An 18,094-nucleotide genomic window follows, 5' to 3' on the forward strand; every position below is an offset into this window, starting at 1 on the left:
GACGGCCACTAGAGGTGCTTCCTGGATCAGTACACAATGTGCAGCACTGTCGTTCAGCTCTACGCTCTGCGTGGAGCCACTAAATGTTTCTCATAGAAATGCATTGGTTCAATGCATCTCTATGAGGAAATGCTGATTTTTTTTTTCCTGTGCATGCACAATAGCCTCCCAATGCTTCCTACGGGGAAAGCATTGGGTAGGTTGAGATAGTCACTTTTGATGATCTCAGCCAAGGAGGTGGAGTCAGTTGCGGCAAATCCGCATGGAGCTGTAATACAGGTAAGTTTTAAAAGGGGGGCTGGGGGTCTAAACTTTGTTTTTAACACTATGGTGACAGGAATGCGTGTTTGTATTCTTGTCACTTTAGTGTTCATTTACAAGGGTACATAACCGGGTCTATGGAGGATCTCTCAAGACTATGGTATGATAAGCCTTGTTAAATTAGGTGCCATAGCACCAGCCCCCATCAGGTGCAAGTGGTGGCTCATGGAAAATAGTGATTGAAACGCCACCTATTGTAAAGGATTGGCAATTACATGAGACTAAGTAGTCTTCCTTCCCCTGTGTTTATCTGATTGCTTTAGATAGGGACTCAGTCTTTGTCAAAATCTCAAAAGATCAATGGGCTTCGAGTTAGCCTTCAGTAGCATTGAAAGTGATTTTCAAATTTTAAGACAAAATTGGAAAATAAAATGTGTGTCAGCCATGTTTCCAGTTTGCCTATTCTGGCAGTAAACTTGATAATCCCTCTGAATTCGCGTTTAGTAAATACCGCGAGCAGCCAGGTAATGGCAGGGGGTCCTTGGACGTGGAATGAACTCCACGCAACGCTCGACGTAAGACGTCATTCCTCCCCGATGCAAGCACGCTCTGTGCAGCGAGAAGGGGCTGCTCGCAACACTTTGCATGCTGGGAAATGAAGTCCAGTGTGCAGATACCGGCACACTCTGCGCACGTCTTTCGACACCACAACTCCCACGAGCATCCGCGGTGTGTGCTGGTTAATGAGTTAAAGGGACTGCTCAGCGGAGGCTCCGGGGGATCTAAGGGCTGCGGGGAACGGGTGTGTATCACCGGGTGATGGGGGGGAAACCAAGCTTCAATTCCATTATAGGTTTCATACCTGCGATACCTGTCTGCTAATAGACTATTTTCATCTCTTGTGATTTTTTCCCCCTTCCTATTCTATTTATTTTAGCTGTGTACTCTGTATGTGTATATGCTGTATGAAGGGGATGTGTGTACTACCTATCAGGACCCTATTCTAAATAAACATGTATAAGGAAACATTGCTAGGGACACGTTGTTTACTCATGCAAGCTCGCAAATATATTGTGCAACAAAGGCAGGTCAGAATCCAGTGTTCATATCCTCCTCCCAGTGATTTGTGTTTTTTTACACTCAGATCCACCACATTCCAATATTCACCTATTTATACTCCTGCTCTTTCTTGTTGCATTCACCAGCCACCCTGACAATGTGTAGTAACAAAAATGTAATATGTGTGTGTCTTTGTGAAAAAATCATGCTATAGGCCTTGTGAGTAGGATTAAAAAGCTATTATCAAGACATTTTTGCATTAGTGTAATGTGGGGAATAGAGGTGGAGTCAGGAGAGAGATAAAGAGAAAATGGATTGGGTTTTTGATAGAAAACACAGGATTGAGGTCAGGTAATGATGCTTAGTGCAGTAATGCAATGTTGAGTTAACTGTGTGGTAGAAAATCAATATGGAAATATTTTAAGGGGAAGATTTTAGTTGATGAAATTACATCTCTATCTCAACTTCCTTTATGTGTTGTTAGATGTCACTTTGCTTTTTATTCATCTCTTCTATTGGCTTGTTCAAATTTTTTTTTTTTTTTTTTTTAATTGCTTATGTGACGGACCGATTTATCTTCCTTTTCATCAATTACTAAAATGTTATGACCGTAGTACACAGAGGTATGTGACAAAGGGTCACTTTTAATGATAACTGCATCCTCTATTCTGTGTGTGTGTGTGTGTGTGTGTATCACAGTTTCTCATTTAAACCTAGAAAATGCACAAAGATGTATGTTGTCAATCTTGCATATATGAAACTTTGTTTTGCTAAGCTATTGTATTGTAATCAACTTGTGTTTATATTGATTTTTGGGTTATATCTTCCCCGTGTAGTAATGTCGTTTTGGGTTTCTGACGTACATATTTAAGAGTACAAGAAATAGTCGTTGGACAAGTCCAGTCCAATGCAGCACTACTTTATAATGTAGGACATATGCTGTGTGAAACTTTCCCCAACAACCCTTAACATTATGAGAATAACACACTTATCAGCAATGGAACCATGGAGAGAGTTGGTTGGAGCTGATTTCTAGGGTAGATTGAAGGATAGCAATATAAAGGAATGTTGCTAGGTTAGTGCCTTTGGCTTAAAGGCATAGTTGCCAATATCTGAAAAAAAGCATTTCAGAGACACTTCGTGGCAAGTATGCAAGCTAGCAAATGTTAGCCACATCAATTAATGCTTTCTACGGATTCGCCCACTTCGTTCTATCCCAAAACATCCACACTGGCAACTCTAGACTTTGCGGGGCATTAGGCAAGCTCGAACATGAGGCCTATAATGTGGAGAGAAAAAAGTAGGGGTTGCATTCTGTGTGTATTTTCGGAGTTGTAGAATGTTTTATATGTGGAGTGGCTGTAGTGTTTGTGTATTTGTCACATATTTATTGTGTATAGGGGTAACAGTGGGTATAGAGTTAGAATATAGAAATCTCAAGACAAAGTACCAACAATAAAGAGGCAATTAGTACAAATAATAAATATATATATTTTTTTAAATGATGAGGTGAACTGATCTGGCAAAAAGTTGCTATGTTGACTAAAAACACCAAAATAAAATGTTTATACTCAGACAAATAACTTAATTCATTGCTTATGTGTGGTTTCCCCTGAAACAAATTTGCATTATAGACAAGGTTTAAAAACCCCATCGGCACTCCAAAGGGGAGTAATTTTTGTTTTTATTAGTCTTTCTATTCTATTACCTTTTTAATAGGGATTTACACACTTTTGAGTCATTTAAATTTCAGACATTTCCATTAATCTCCAAGTAGTTTGCAAAAAAAAAAATAGCCACCAGAAACTACGTTTTTTTGGGTGTCCTGGCAGATAATGCTTATACGTTTTGTTTCATTATGCATAGATAGCACATTATTTAAAGGGCGTATGTGATGCCCAAAATAACTTCTGCTCATTAGATTGAGCTTAAAATCATATCTATATGTTCTAGCAATTTTGCTTGCAAATGCATAGATTAAGTTTTTCCTAGAGGAGGTCCCTCTCCTCTATACCCATAGCATATGCCATGGTTGTTATGGCAACTACCTAGCCGGCGTTGCTAGTGCTGAATTGACAGTATAGGAACAGAATGACTTCAGGGTCCCCCTCCCGCTGGGAGGAAGGGGTTAATCCCTTACCTTTTCTCCAGCGCCGGGCTCCCTCAGCGCTGGGGACTCTCCTTCCTCTTCTTCCGTCATCGGCTGAATGCGCATGCGCGGCAGGAGCTGTGCGCGCATTCAGCCAGTCCATAGGAAAGCATTCTCAATGAAAATCACAGTGAGAAGCGCCTCTAGCGGCTGTCAATGAGACAGCCACTAGAGGCTGGATTAAACCTAGTGTAAACATAGCAGTTTCTCTGAAACTGCTATGTTTTCAGCAAAAAGGGTTAAACCTAGCTAGACCTGGCACCCAAACCACTTCATTAAAGGAACACTATAGTCACCTAAATTACTTAAGCTAAAAAAAGCAGTTTTAGTGTATAGATCATTCCCCTGCAATTTCACTGCTCAATTCACTGTCATTTAGGAGTTAAATCACTTTGTTTCTGTTTATGCAGCCCTAGCCACACCTCCCTGGCTATGATTGACAGAGCCTGCATGAAAAAAAAAAAACTGGTTTCACTTTCAAACAGATGTAATTTACCTTAAATAATTGTATCTCAGTCTCTAAATTGAACTTTAATCACATACAGGATGCTCTTGCAGGGTCTAGCAAGCTATTAACATAGCAGGGGATAAGAAACTCTTAATTAAACAGAACTTGCAATAAGGAAAGCCTAAATAGGGCTCTCTTTACAGGAAGTGTTTATGGAAGGCTGTGCAAGTCACATGCAGGGAGGTGTGACTAGGGTTCATAAACAAAGGGATTTAACTCCTAAATGGCAGAGGATTGAGCAGTGAGGCTGCAGGGTCATGTTCTATACACCAAAACTGTTTCATTAAGCTAAAGTTGTTCAGGTGACTATAGTGTCCCTTTAAGCTAAAGTGGTCGGGGTGCCTGTAGTGGTCCTTTAAGACACCAGCAATTAAGCCAGCGTGTTGGTGTCATGGAGGAGGACTGTCCTTCTATGGGAGGTGTCCCCAAGTTTGGCAAATCAACATAGAGCCAAGGAGCGTGGACAGATCAGAGGTAGACTTTGACAGGGAAGCGGAGAGCCAGGTAAGGGATGACAGTTCCCCTTTAACCCTCACTGCCAAGCAGTTTGCAAATAAAAAACACCCACAGAAGTATTTTAGGTGTCATGGAAAATAATGTTTAACTGTATGTTTTATTTTAGTATGCATATACAGCACATTATATAAATAGGTAGAGATATATTGTTATGTATACTGCTGCATTACTAGAACACTGCCTCTTTGCACACATCTATAGACTCACAGACCCCACAAATTCATATGTACAGCCATAGGCACAGGACAACAGATACATTCAGTCAGAGATATACATACAAACACTTGCAGATACATACAGTGAGGTAGTGGAAGGGAAAAATTTAATCTCCCTTTTTTATTTCAATAAGCAATACATAAGATAAGTTACCCATCAGCTGCCCAGCTCACCAGCATGACTGTTGGTGCAAGGCTCACTCTCATCACTTTCCTGGCTCATCTTCTGCTTTCCTTGCGTGGATAGGGAGAAAAGTGGGCCTTAATGGTGTGAATCACGACTTTGCAGAGGTGCAGGCGGCAGGCATCAACCAGCACTGGGGAAAAGTACATTGCAGGGTGTGCTTGCAGACATTCTTGCCTTTGTATTCAGCATTCAGAGGCTCACAGCATTGCAGTTCACTTTTATGCAGCCCTATGTCTGTAGTTCTGGCATAATTTGCAAACACAATTAATAAATTAACCAAATGTCATTTGCAATTACAGAAATTGTGGTAGGGTAGAAAAACTGTAAAAAAATAATAATAATCATTTATCAAATAATTACGTTACAGCCCCATTGTGCACCTGACTGTGTATATTTCTGACTGAGTGTGTTTAGCATTGTCTATCAGTTTATGAGAGTGTCTGACTGTGAGTATCTTTGCATGTTTATGTGTCTGGGGATGTTTGTCTGTGCCTCCCTACCCTTAGAGAAAGTATGACCAAATAGGTCCTCAACTGCCATAAAACTCCCATGATCTTTGTCAGCTTTGGTTCTATCATTTGCCCATTCTCGCATTGTGTGTGAACACAATGGTATATTTGTGTGTAATATTGGCATTTGCAGGCAGGTGTGTTTGTGTGTAGGGTTTGCTTGAGTTGGCAATTAAATGTAGAGGTGTATTCGTTTGAATGTTGCCATTTTTGTATGGAGTATATTTGTGCAATTACTAGTGTGTATGTGTAGTCTTGGTGCTTCAATGCAGTGGTGTATTAATATATACACTTGCATTGCTGGACACAAAGTTGCACACTGATATACACTGTGTCTACAGGTACACAGACACACAGAGAAATAAATAAGAAAACATATTTTCTAGTTATCCTCCTGTTTTCATATCTTTTGGGTGTAGGAGGATGTACTCCCAGGGGTCCAGTGGGAGCAGGCTAGTCTAGGCTGTCTTCTCTCTCCCTCTCCACAACTGTGTGCATTCCTACCAGTACAGCTGCTGCTCTGAGAACAGCCGTTTGTCATATATATAATATATATATTTATATATTATTATTTTTTAATTTTTTATGTGAAACAGTCATGGAGTCGTTTCACAAAAACTTGCACTCTCCGTGGGACACATAGATTCCCCCCCTCCTCTCCAGTCAACTTGTTCATATCAATGCCATCCAATACGGACGGCTGGGTTAACCCTCCACTAGCAAACACAATCCTACCATTGTTCAAACTGGATGGTATTGATAATGGGGAAGTGTATACGATGGCTGGAGTGGGAGCAATGCCCGCTAGAGCCCTGTTTTTTGTCAAATTGCTCCAAAAAGGTTTGATGCATAATAAAAAAACCAGTGTGGCGCCCATAGAATGAAGCTAGCATAACCAGTACGCTGAGCTGTATTGGTTATGTTGCTTAGACTGAACCTTGTATGAGGACAGGATGAATATTTTGCAGCTCAATATGAGCTTGGTGTACGGTGCCGTAAAGTAAGGGAATAGGTTCTAAAAAAGTGGGAAACATGTTGAAATTACCAGACTGTTCAGAGTGGAGACCTTAACCATTTAGAAGGGTTCAAGAAAAAAACACAAGGATGACTGTAAGAACGATAGGTAACAGCAGCAATATTTACAACAAGGGGTTAAATTGAATGAATAGCAATGAAATTAGTTAGGGAAATGGTTGACAGGTCATACCAGCTTACCTATAATCTGATAGGTTTATAAGGTAGTGTCAGAAGAGGGAAAGCCTGGTTTAGGGATAGCTTGGAGATTTTAGGAACTTGAGATGGAAAATTACTATTCTTACAGCTCTCCTCTTTTGCCCTAAAATCCTATGGCGTAGTGTATAACTCTGTAAACATGTAAGGGAGAGAGGGGGGGGGGGGGGGGGGAGGCAATGGGCGAATATATCTCCAGCTGGTAAAATCATCTTTGTGAAATAGTATTGAGGAAGAAATAAAAGGTGATTTATGCTAGGAGATATTAGATACTGTGATCATAACATACAACTGTATGAATATTTGTTATTTTGCAGGCACTGCATTTATTCTCCCATTATGAGCAAGCTCTAAGTAATATTATCCTTTGATATATCTGTCATGCCCTTTTAAATCTAAATGTGCCATATTCTTCAGAAACTCTCAAGATATTCCTTTACATGTTCATTTTCCTCTTCAGATTGTTTTTGTTCTTTGATCCATCTCTCTCTCTTTCTCAGGTGGTCAGTGAAATGTCCCTTGCCCATACAATCAATGCCCGCTGATGATTTGCTGTGGAGCTCCCTGTTCTGACTGCTCGTCCCCCTCCCTTGACCCCCGGTTCCTCCTTACTAATGACCGGCTGGATTGTCCTTCCTATCAGCCTGACTGCGTTCTCTATCCCTGGAATATGGATTGTGTAAGCATACAGAGGGATCTTGATATTGGAAGATGTAGACATAAAATTATTTTTTTTAAGGATAAATATGGAGCCAGTATGCTGAAGTTACATTCTATGCCAAAGTTTTACATTTGCAATATAGTTAAAGGAACACTATAGTCACCTAAATTACTTTAGCTAAATAAAGCAGTTTTAGTGTATAGATCATTCCCCTGCAATTTCACTGCTCAATTCACTGTCATTTAGGAGGTAAATCACTTTGTTTCTGTTTATGCAGCCCTAGCCACACCTCCCTGGCTATGATTGACAGAGCCTGCATGAAAAAAGGGCTCTCTTTACAGGAAGTGTTTATGGAAGGCTGTGCAAGTCACATGTAGGGAGGTGTGACTAGGGTTCATAAACAAAGGGATTTAACTCCTAAATGGCAGAGGATTGAGCAGTGAGGCTGCAGGAGCATGTTCTATACACCAAAACTGTTTAATTAAGCTAAAGTTGTTCAGGTGACTATAGAGACCCTTTAATGCATTAATAAACAATTTAAAGTAAAAAGGTTGAGTGGGAGTTACACAAACTTTGACTTACACAACAAAACTATTAAAAAAAATATATATATTTTTTTCTGTTTTTTTTTTTTTAATATATACACACACACACACACTAATTCAAGTTGCCAATTGCACATAACATAACAAGCAGGTATGTGTAATGTTGCTAAACGAACACTTTAAAAGGACTCTCCAGCAGCCCCTGTTTACTCACCTGGTTCCAGCGCCGGGAGCCTCGTGAAGCCGCGCCCCCTATTTCGTCAAAATTATGAAATAGGCGGGCGCGAGCAGGGAGCAATCAGACGCTTCCATTTGGAAGCGTCATTGCTCCCTTGTGCGCATGCGCGGCTTCGCCGCACATGCGCACAGACTTCAGAGGGCGGCATTCATGCCACCCTCTGAAGTCCTCAGCGCACTACCGCGCATGCGCGCGGTGTGAGCGGCCGCGAGCTGATCTGACAGCTCAGCTCGCGGTCTTTGCCCGCCCCCTCCTCTGCTGACAGGCTGGAGAGAGAAGGCACGCACACAGTGCCTTCTCTCTCCTGCACACGTCAGACGTATTTTCAAACGTCTGACGTGTACAGGGCCTTTTTAGGGCCCTGCATGATAGGAAGTGCCTCTAGTGGCCGTCTGAGTGACGGCCACTGGAGGTATTCCTATCAATCAATGTAAACACTGTATTTTCTCTGAAAATACAGTATTTACATTAGATTGCCTGCAGGGAGCTATAGATCTCACCTGAACAAATACATTAAGCTGTAGTTGTTCAGGTGACTATAGTGTCCCTTTAATGTTTTCTAACACTAAAGTGTTCTTCTTTGGACCCTCAATTCTATATAAAAATTAGTATCTTGCACGGGCGCAGAATGGTATTCAGAAGAACAGATCTCTGTCTTGCTCCTGTTTGGCATCATCAATTATTACAGACAATGATGTCAGGTTGTTTTGTTTTGTAATGATTTTCTTGCTCCTAGTAATTTGTTGTTGGGTTTTTATTTCTGGTTGTTTTTTGTTTTTCACTAAACAATAAATAGACTTGGATTGTAAAATAAATCGCAGTGTTTGGTGAAAAATTGGTAAGTTGTGATTGTAGTGCAGTTTTCTGGGAATTTTTCCAAATCCGCTATATTAGACTCAATTTTGGTTTCTCTATAAGTTGGTATTTACTAAATAAACCCAGATGTGTTTTTATAAATGCATCAAAATAGGATTCTCTGTATATATGAGTGCTAAGATTGCTAGATAATGGGCAATTGATTTATTGTAGTAAACGTTATAAAAGTGACCAGCACAATCTTCCTTTTCTTTCTTGCAGGTACGCTATGGCTGTAATGAACCATCACGTGTGTCCAGTGGAAAACTGGTACGGTATACAAATCATCCCTAATTGAGACCTCGCATAATAATGGTTGTGGATGTATAATTTTAGGACTTATTGATGTGTAATGCTGCTGTGTAGTGCACACCACTTGTCTTTTTTTGTGATTATTTAGTTGATCCTAAAAAAGTAACAAAATGGCATTGTAACATGCATAGTAGGACATCATTCTTATTTTAAAACTTAAAGGGACACTATAGTCACCTGAACAACTATTGCTTAATGATGCAGTTTTGGTGTATAGAACATGCCCCTGCAGCCTCACTGCTCAATCTTTTGCCATTTAGGAGTTAAATCCCTTTGTTTATGAACACCTCCCTGCATGTGACTTGCACAGCCTTCCATAAACACTTCCTGTATAGAGAGCCCTATTTAGGCTTTCTTTATTGCAAGTTCTGTTTAATTAAGATTTTCTTAGACCCTGCAAGAGCCTCCTGTATGTGATTAAAGTTCAATTTAGAGATTGAGATACAATTATTTAAGGTAAATTACATCTGATTGAAAGTGAAATCAGTTTTTTTTGTGTTTTTTTTTATGCAGGCTCTGTCAATCACAGCCAGGGGAGGTGTGGCTAGGGCTGCATAAACAGAAACAAAGTGATTTAACTCCTAAATGACAGTGAATTGAACAGTGAAATTGCAGGGGAATGATCTATACACTAAAACTGCTTTATTTAGCTAAAGTAATTTAGGTGACTTGGTGTATATTTGCACTAGGCAGATGATATGCTATCATTCATTATCACACAGTGCCCTGAAAATAAAGTAATATGTGTTAACACTATTTACTATGTCAGCAATGTCTAGACTCTCTTCTCAAATTAACCAGTTAACATATGGGTAAGAACTTATATATTTGGAGGCCACGTACATAAAGTACACATTGTCCTGTGTAGAATCAGACAAATCAAAGAAGATTTTTGCAGCCTCCATGGTGGCCCCAGGATGCTTGTAACTGATAAGAACCCTTACTTTTCTATTAATTTGAGCTTTTTTTTCACCTCTTTTTCTCGTAGGACATACAATCTGACGTGCTTCGATGACAACAGCAAGCAGGGGACTCCCAAATCTTGCTGTACCCTAGAGGATGTTCCCCTCATCAGGTAGGTCATTCACAGCTAATTCCGTCCCTCTATACACTCTGCCCGGCAACAACTTTTCTATGGACAAAATAACAGGTAGCCACCCTTTATTTTCCGTTTACCTTCTGTCTGTATCTGTCCACAGAATTTTCTAACACACAACTCTTCTTTTCATCTCCAAACAGCAAGTGTGGGACATACCCTCCAGAGAGCTGTCTGTTTAGCCTGATTGGAAATGTGGGAGCTTTTATGGGTAAGTGTACTTTGTGGAACCTAATGCATGTTCCTTATTCCCCCTCAGTGACCCGCCCCCTCCCCTCCCACTTGTATCGTCAGTCTCCTTTTTCCTCCCTGACTCTCCTTTCTCTCAGTGGTGATGATCTGTTTACTGAGATACAGTCAGGTGATCGAGCTCAGCCACAGTTCCTGGCTGAACACAGTCGCCCTGATTTCCGGATGCACCAATGCGGCAGGTCTTGTCATGGTGGGCAACTTCCAGGTAAGAGCCGACTACTTTGCACCACATATTTAAACTACATCTCACACACACTTGATTCTCTCTTTTGATAATAACCTAATATGCTGAGATATGCTACACATTGATAAAGCGGTCATAGCGAGATGCTCAGACATCCGTGTTCTGCCATGGGATGACATGTTTAGTCCTTCAGTACTGTTCACAGGCTACTTATACAGTATATTGCTGCTCACTACATGTGAGTTATTAATACTGGTGTTAAAGTAGTTGGTTCCACATGTCACCACCTTTTCTTTTTACATTAAAGGGACACTATAGTCACCTGAACAACTACAGCTTGATGTAGTTGTTCTGGTGAGTATAGAATGTCTCTGCAGGCTTTTCGATGTAAACACTGCCTTTTCATAGAAAAGGCAGTGTTTACATTACTGCATTGGGATACCTCGCTCAGACGGCCACTAGAGGTGCTTCTTGGGTCACTGTTGCACATTATCTCCACGCTCTGCATAGAAGCGCTGAACTTTCCCCATAGAGATGCATTGAGCCAATGCGTCTTTATGAGGGGATGCTGATTGGCCAGGGTAGCATTTTGCCACAAATGCGCAATGGCTTCCCAAGAATCCATTTCTTTGTAACCAGAGGGCTAAGACTGAGCTGACTTGCAAGCTATACTTTGTCAGCCTAATTTAATTCAAGGATGTTCAAGACAACTGTCTGGTTGTTGATGAAACTAAAATCCCTATGATTCAGCCAAATGGAATGTGTAGTCCATAAGTGTCTGCGAACAGCAGGTTGACTAACCATTTATAAGCGTGGCTTTATTTGATGCTGGTCATTAAGCAGTTTCACCCACAATATGCTTCTACATGTTAGCCTGCCTTTGCTCCCCGCGCTGTGTAATAAGCAGGCAAACTAATGAATATAAATATAGAAACATACTGGTATCTTTTGTGTGCCTATATTTCCCAGAATTTGCTGAACATAATCTAGAAGAGAATTTGGTTGAAATTGTTGACAAACAGCAGAGAAAACTAGATCTTTGTGCTATTAAAATATCCATGTGTCAATTTAACTACATGTTAGAAGACAGAAATGCATGTTGTCAACTAGTTTTTTTTTTTTTTTTCTTCTTTTGTAACTTATTATTTAGTTTGAATACCTTGCATTTCATGCTGACAGTGGTAAACATCTACTATCAATGTGTCTTGAGTCATTATATTTTCTTATGTTCTCAGGTGGATTATGCCAAATCTCTACATTATATTGGGGCAGGAGTGGCGTTCCCAGCAGGATTGCTGTTTGTATGCCTACACTGCATCCTCACCTACCATTTGGCAATTAGTGCTCTGGATTACTGGGTGGGACACCTGCGTGTCAGCCTAACCGCTGTGGCCTTAATATCCCTTGTTCTGAGTATCCTTTTATGTACATATTTGTGCTACCTTTTGTATTAATATTGGCATTTATATAGCGTCATCTTATTCCACAGCTCTTTACAATATTATGGAAGCCCCCTTCCAATAAATTTAATAATAAATGATACAGGAACAATAGGTAGATGAGGACCTGCTCAAATGAGCTAACAGTCTAGAGGAGTGGAGTATAAGGTCAAAATAGGGTATTAAAAGGGGCAGAAAACATACAAGGTGGAAACATAGCCGAACTGGAGGTGACAGTTAAGTGTGGATCTTTAGGAGAGCGTAAGAGACAGGTATGTGACATAGAAGTTACTCTGGGAGGCCATAAGCATTACTGAACAGATAGGTTTTGAGGGGCTTCTTAAACGATTGAAGATTAAGTGAGAGTCTGATGGGGGTAGGCTGGCTGTTAAAAAGAAAACAAGCTGCCCCTGAAAAGTCATGGAAGTGTGAATAGGCAGTAAGGGTGCAAGCAGACGACAGGAGGAGTTCACCAGCAGAGTGGAGAGACCAAGAAGGGGCATAACTACGAATTCGTCAAGAAATGTAACAGGCTAGAGTTGTTTAGAAATTTATAATTAAGGTTAGTATTTTGAATTGACAGCTATAGGATACAGCCTTGCCAGTATAAGGATCGACAGAGGGGCAAGGTATGGGAGGAGCGACAGGATAAAAAGGTCAGCCTGGCAGCAGCATTCATTACAGATTGAAGAGGGGCAGTTCGGCTTCTGGGAAGACCAGTTAGAAGAGCATTACAATAATCCATACAAGAGATTACCAGAGCAAGAACAAGCTCTTTGGCAGCATCTAGCGTAAGAAAGGGCGGATGCGGGCAATGTTTTTGAGGTGGAATTGACCGGTTTTAGCCACAGACTGGATAAGAGTTGCAGAGGTGAGGCCAAGATGGTGGGAGACCAAGGTTTGGAGCGACATCATCAGCTGCCATAAGCAGAATGATAGAAAGGTAGAGAAGGTGGGAGTAAGATTATGTTTGGTGTGAGGGCATGCATTTAGGAGGAGTTTGTGGAGAAAGGCTGGATAAGTATGAGTAAAGTGCATTAGATGAACAGAGAGAGTAGAGTGGGAGCAATGAAGATGGTGTCAGCAGGAACAGATAAGTAGCCTAGAGAGCTTTTAGTAATGAGAGAAGTATATACATCATTGCAGCTGTATGGTCCGTAACCCCATTCAACTGGTTAAGCTTTATGAAGAATGTAATCCACAACTAGTGAAATTACAAATGCCAAGCTGATATATGGCAATTACATTTTATTTAGCTTCAACCTATTCTGCAGTTCTTTAGACATAGCAGCAAACAACTGACCAAGTAATGTTGAATGACACAAAATGGAAAGGGGTACTGTTCAAACAAGCCTGAAGGGACATTCTAAGCACTAAAACAACTTTAGCTTAAATCGAAAGGGCCCAACTGGGACTCACACAGCCTTCCTACACACTTCCTGATAAAGGGTCCATTTATTTATACTGGTTTTGCTTCACTTATTGCATAGTGTGTTTAATTTACTTTGATTCACTGTTAAATGCCTGCTAAAGTCTACAACAGCCTTAAATGTGTGATTACATTTTAGTTAACAGCAGAATTAAAAAAACTTCTAAAGTAAACACACTTTGCTGTAAAAATTACTTTAAAAAATAAATAAAATTCGTGGAGGCTGTGTGATTCACAGTCAAAGAAGGTATGGATAGGGCTGCATAAACAAATTAATTTAAATCCTAACTAGCAGAGAATTAAGCAGTGAGACTGCAGGGGCAAAATCTATACACCAAAACTGCTTCATTAAAGGACCACTATAGTGCCAGGAAAACATACTCGTTTTCCTGGCACTATAGTGCCCTGAGGGTGCCCCCACCCTCAGGGACCCCCTCCCGCCGGGCTCTGGGGAGAGTAAAGGGTTAAAACGCCAGGCAGGGAGCTCTCCTCCTCCTCTCCGCCCGGCGTTTTAACCCTTTACTCTCCGCTTCCGATCCTCCCTTTCGGCTGAATGCGCATGCGCGGCAAGAGCTGCGCGTGCATTCAGCCGGTCTCATAGGAAAGCATTATCAATGCTTTCCTATGGACGCTTGCGTGCTCTCACTGTGATTTTCACAGTGAGAATCACGCAAGCGCCTCTAGCGGCTGTCAGTGAGACAGCCACTAGAGGATTTGGAGGCTGGATTAACCCTATTATAAACATAGTAGTTTCTCTGAAACTGCTATGTTTTTTTTTTTTTTTTTTTTTTTAAAAAGGGTTAATCCTAGAGGGACCTGGCACCCAGACCACTTCATTAAGCTGAAGTGGTCTGGGTGCCTAGAGTGGTCCTTTGAGCTAAAGTTGTTTTGGTGACTGTAGTGTCCCTTTAAGCTCTGCTTTTTGTCATAAACTGCCAAATGGCACAGTGCTTACGTCTTTGTATGTATAGCTAAAAACGTTGAATTTCCAAAAACTAGAAACAAGAAGAAATAAAGGAATATAAAAAAATTATTTAGAAATAAAACTGGCAAAGTGACAAGAACCAAAAGCTATGGGAAAGGCTTTAAGGACACAAGATAGGTCATTGCAGAGAAATAATGCTACATTTGAGAAGTTTTTGTTTTTTTAATTATTGGTGTGAGACTGAGCAAAGGAAACAAAAAGGTCACTAGTACCGTAAAGTAGTCAAGTCAGTGAGAATGTGGGGCCAGCTGAATGGATGTAGCATGTGTTTCCTTTTGTAAATACTGCACTTTTTGTCATAGCAGGAAAGTAGATTTTTGTTTTCCATTTTATAGTGTGAATTGTCTTAAAATAAAATTTAAGCCAAATTAGCCAGTTTGAAAAATTCTCCAAGTCAAATTCACTTTGAGTTCCCAACACTTCAGTTATTAACCTTGTATGTGATGTATTTATTATTGTGTTACTCTATAATGTGTATGTTTTAAAACCAATACATACGCAACATTTTAGAATTCAAAGTGCATTTCAAATTTAAGGCCAGAGTAAAAAGAAATAAAAAACATTTTGACCTTACATTTAAACACCTTTAATTCTCACTTTAGTAAATAACCCTGTATGAGTTTTTATATAAGAAATCCAGCCAGATTTATGTACAGGCTATCCCTTAACCACTCACCCAGGTGGAGTATTTTTCATCCATGAAAGCTTCCTTCTCCAGCACTTGGCTGCCATCTGTGAGTGGATATTCGTCCTAGACATTTTGGTCTTCTATGGCACCTTTGCGTATGAGTTTGGTTCGGTCTCTAGTGACACACTAATGGCAGCATTGCAGAGCAGCGCAGCTCGCAGCTGCAAGTCTCCGGGAAGCAGCAGTACCTCCACCCACCTCAACTGTAACCCTGAACGAATTGCCATGATTTAAGGGGTGCAAGATGTACAGATCAAGTCCTCCCTCTTCCTCTACACTCAGGACAATTTTAACTTTTTTTTTTTTTTATGTTTTTACCAAATGTAAAAGAACAAAGCCAATGTTTATGAATTTGCAGCCAGAGGGAGGTTGCAATTTGTTATCTGATAGCTTAAGATCACTAAACACCAAGTATTCACTACAGTTTTTTGTTTTTCTGTCACATGCATTTTTATGTCTAACACATTTTAGGGTGTTTTGTTTTTTGAAATTTGAAATTTTTGTTTCCAGTTTAAGTGTGACTGGATGGAGACACCTTGTGGTAATTTTAGGAAACTGTTTTTTTTTTGTTGTTTTTTTATATATAATATATACTTGTAAGGGCAAGATAAAATGACAGTGTTATCGAACCTCATCTAAATACAATGGTGCCACACTAAAAAGTACATCTGTACTCTTATCCTGCCTCATATTAACTACAACACAGTGTAGATTGACTTTGAGTGTATTTACATAATTTCAGGATTGGATAAATATAACCCTCAACCAGCAGATGGGAGTTGTGGAGGGTGAGCAACCCAAATGTGGGCTGCAATTTTTAATAGTGCAAAGTATCTAAATGGTAGATTCAACATTCCATGTGCAAAACGTTGCAAACAAATATACTGGCATGTATAAATATATCTTGGCGTTTTTTATATTTTTGTATGAAATCGTATACTTGTTCAATCACTTTAATACCAAAAGTATTTTTTGTGAACCCAAAATACGAAAACATGTTATGTAGAAACACATAATTATATCTGCTGTTTTGTAATTTTGTAGTACTGCTTCATTTATTATGCTATTATGCACTACTGTTGACAAACAGAATTTATCTGCAATAACATCCTGCTGCTGTACCCTAAATCAACCACAAGGTGTCCAAATATAAGCCCTCAGTAAGTTTTGCTTACATCACTCTTTTCAAGGTCATGTCTCCACAAGCCTTAAAATTTCTATTATGAATAATATGTATTTTTTTTTTCTTCTTCCCCCTCTTCCTGGAGAGTGACTGTTACTGCTTCAGATGGGTGGAAAATGTTCTTCCTGTAAGAAGCAATGTTACAGGCTTCCTCACTGCCACTTAACACATAAAGGAAATCTTAAGTACAGCAAATCCTGAATTCCGGTTTCCTCTGTTTCCCAGGGGACCTCTCACATTTGCAAATGCAACTCTAAAAACATCTGAGAGACTTTGGGAGATCATAAGTATATTTGTGATTCCCTGGGCTTTGTTTTTATTTATTTTTAAATTGTTAATAAAAAGTACCATTTTAGCACCACTACCTCTGTGCCATGCTTATATAGTTTAAATTGATGTAATTTTATCAGACAGTATGTTTACAGTTTAAGCCTTCCACGGACAACAGAATACAAATGTGCGATGGCATAAAGTCATGGGAACATTATTTAACCATTTGTTTGCTTGTGCTGCCACAGGGCAATAGTTTAGATTAAAAATATATATATATAAATATATATAATCTGGATCCACATTTCAGCTGTGCAGTGGTTTCCCATATCACTAATACAGAGGAAATTCAGGCCCGTTTGGGTACTAAATAAGAAATCCCAGACCTTATTAAATTGCATAAATAATGTCTGAATTTTGCAGTCTAAATGGTTTTGCCCCATTCAACATGAGTCCATTACAACTTTAGTGAATAACCACATTAATTTCTATTAAGACTTCTCCAGAGCAAAAGTGTGTCATTATGCTTTCTAACAGGATATACCACTTAGACTTTTTCACTGATGATTAAAAAAAGATGCAGAGCTCTGTTGATTTCCCGGATTGTCTTAAAGTATAGATTGGTTACTGTTGGGGGCACTCTTTTGTGACAGAATTGTATTGGTCCTAGTAACTGCTGAAGCATTTCAGCTAATCATGAAACGATTGGTAACTGCATAGGTTTTTAGGTCATTTAGATGCAACTAGTATCTCTCGATGGAATGGCAAGATGATTGACATCCGGAATCTATTGTGATCAGTGCACCACACACACACACACACACACTCATAACCTCACCAAAATTAGTTTATCTACAAATTGGAGTACACAATACATTTATAGTATTTTTTGTTACATTGTTCTCAATCTACACGGTCTCCCTTGGTAAACTCATCAGCTCCTTAAGCTTTCAGTATCATTTCTATGCGGATGACCGTTAAATTTATCCGTCCTCCCCTGATTTCTCACCACCCCTCTTGACTCGTGTCCCTGACTGCCTCTCTATTTCCAACTGGATGGCTGCTCATTTCCTTAAACTGAACCTGTCCAAAACAGAACTTCTGGTCTTCCCTCCCTCAAGTGTTGTTACTCCCTTGTCTGTGTCCCTCCAAGTCAATAGTGCTACCATCCGCTCTACCGCTAAGGCTCGTTGCCTAGGTGTTCTCTTCGACTCAGACTTCTCCTTCACCCCTCATGTTCAATCTATCGCCAAATCCTGCCGCTTCTATCTCAAAAACATTGCGCGTATCTGACCCTTTTTTAATGCCGGATATGGCAAATGT

At 40.0% G+C, this 18,094-nt stretch overlaps 1 protein-coding gene across 1 annotated transcript; it reads left to right on the top strand.

The window, feature by feature from the left end:
- Positions 1-863: 863 nt before the first annotated feature.
- TMEM150A (transmembrane protein 150A) lies at positions 864-16,862 on the top strand. Its single transcript, XM_063448579.1, has 8 exons — positions 864-1,063; positions 7,135-7,313; positions 9,156-9,203; positions 10,234-10,320; positions 10,485-10,552; positions 10,671-10,798; positions 12,013-12,190; positions 15,311-16,862. Exons 2-8 carry the CDS (start codon positions 7,249-7,251, stop codon positions 15,550-15,552), a joined length of 816 nt encoding a protein of 271 aa, XP_063304649.1. The 5' UTR covers positions 864-1,063; positions 7,135-7,248; the 3' UTR covers positions 15,553-16,862.
- Positions 16,863-18,094: the final 1,232 nt, after the last annotated feature.

The sequence above is a fragment of the Pelobates fuscus genome, chromosome 3 (genome assembly GCF_036172605.1).
Source record: "Pelobates fuscus isolate aPelFus1 chromosome 3, aPelFus1.pri, whole genome shotgun sequence".
In the NCBI taxonomy this organism is placed as follows: domain Eukaryota; kingdom Metazoa; phylum Chordata; class Amphibia; order Anura; family Pelobatidae; genus Pelobates; species Pelobates fuscus.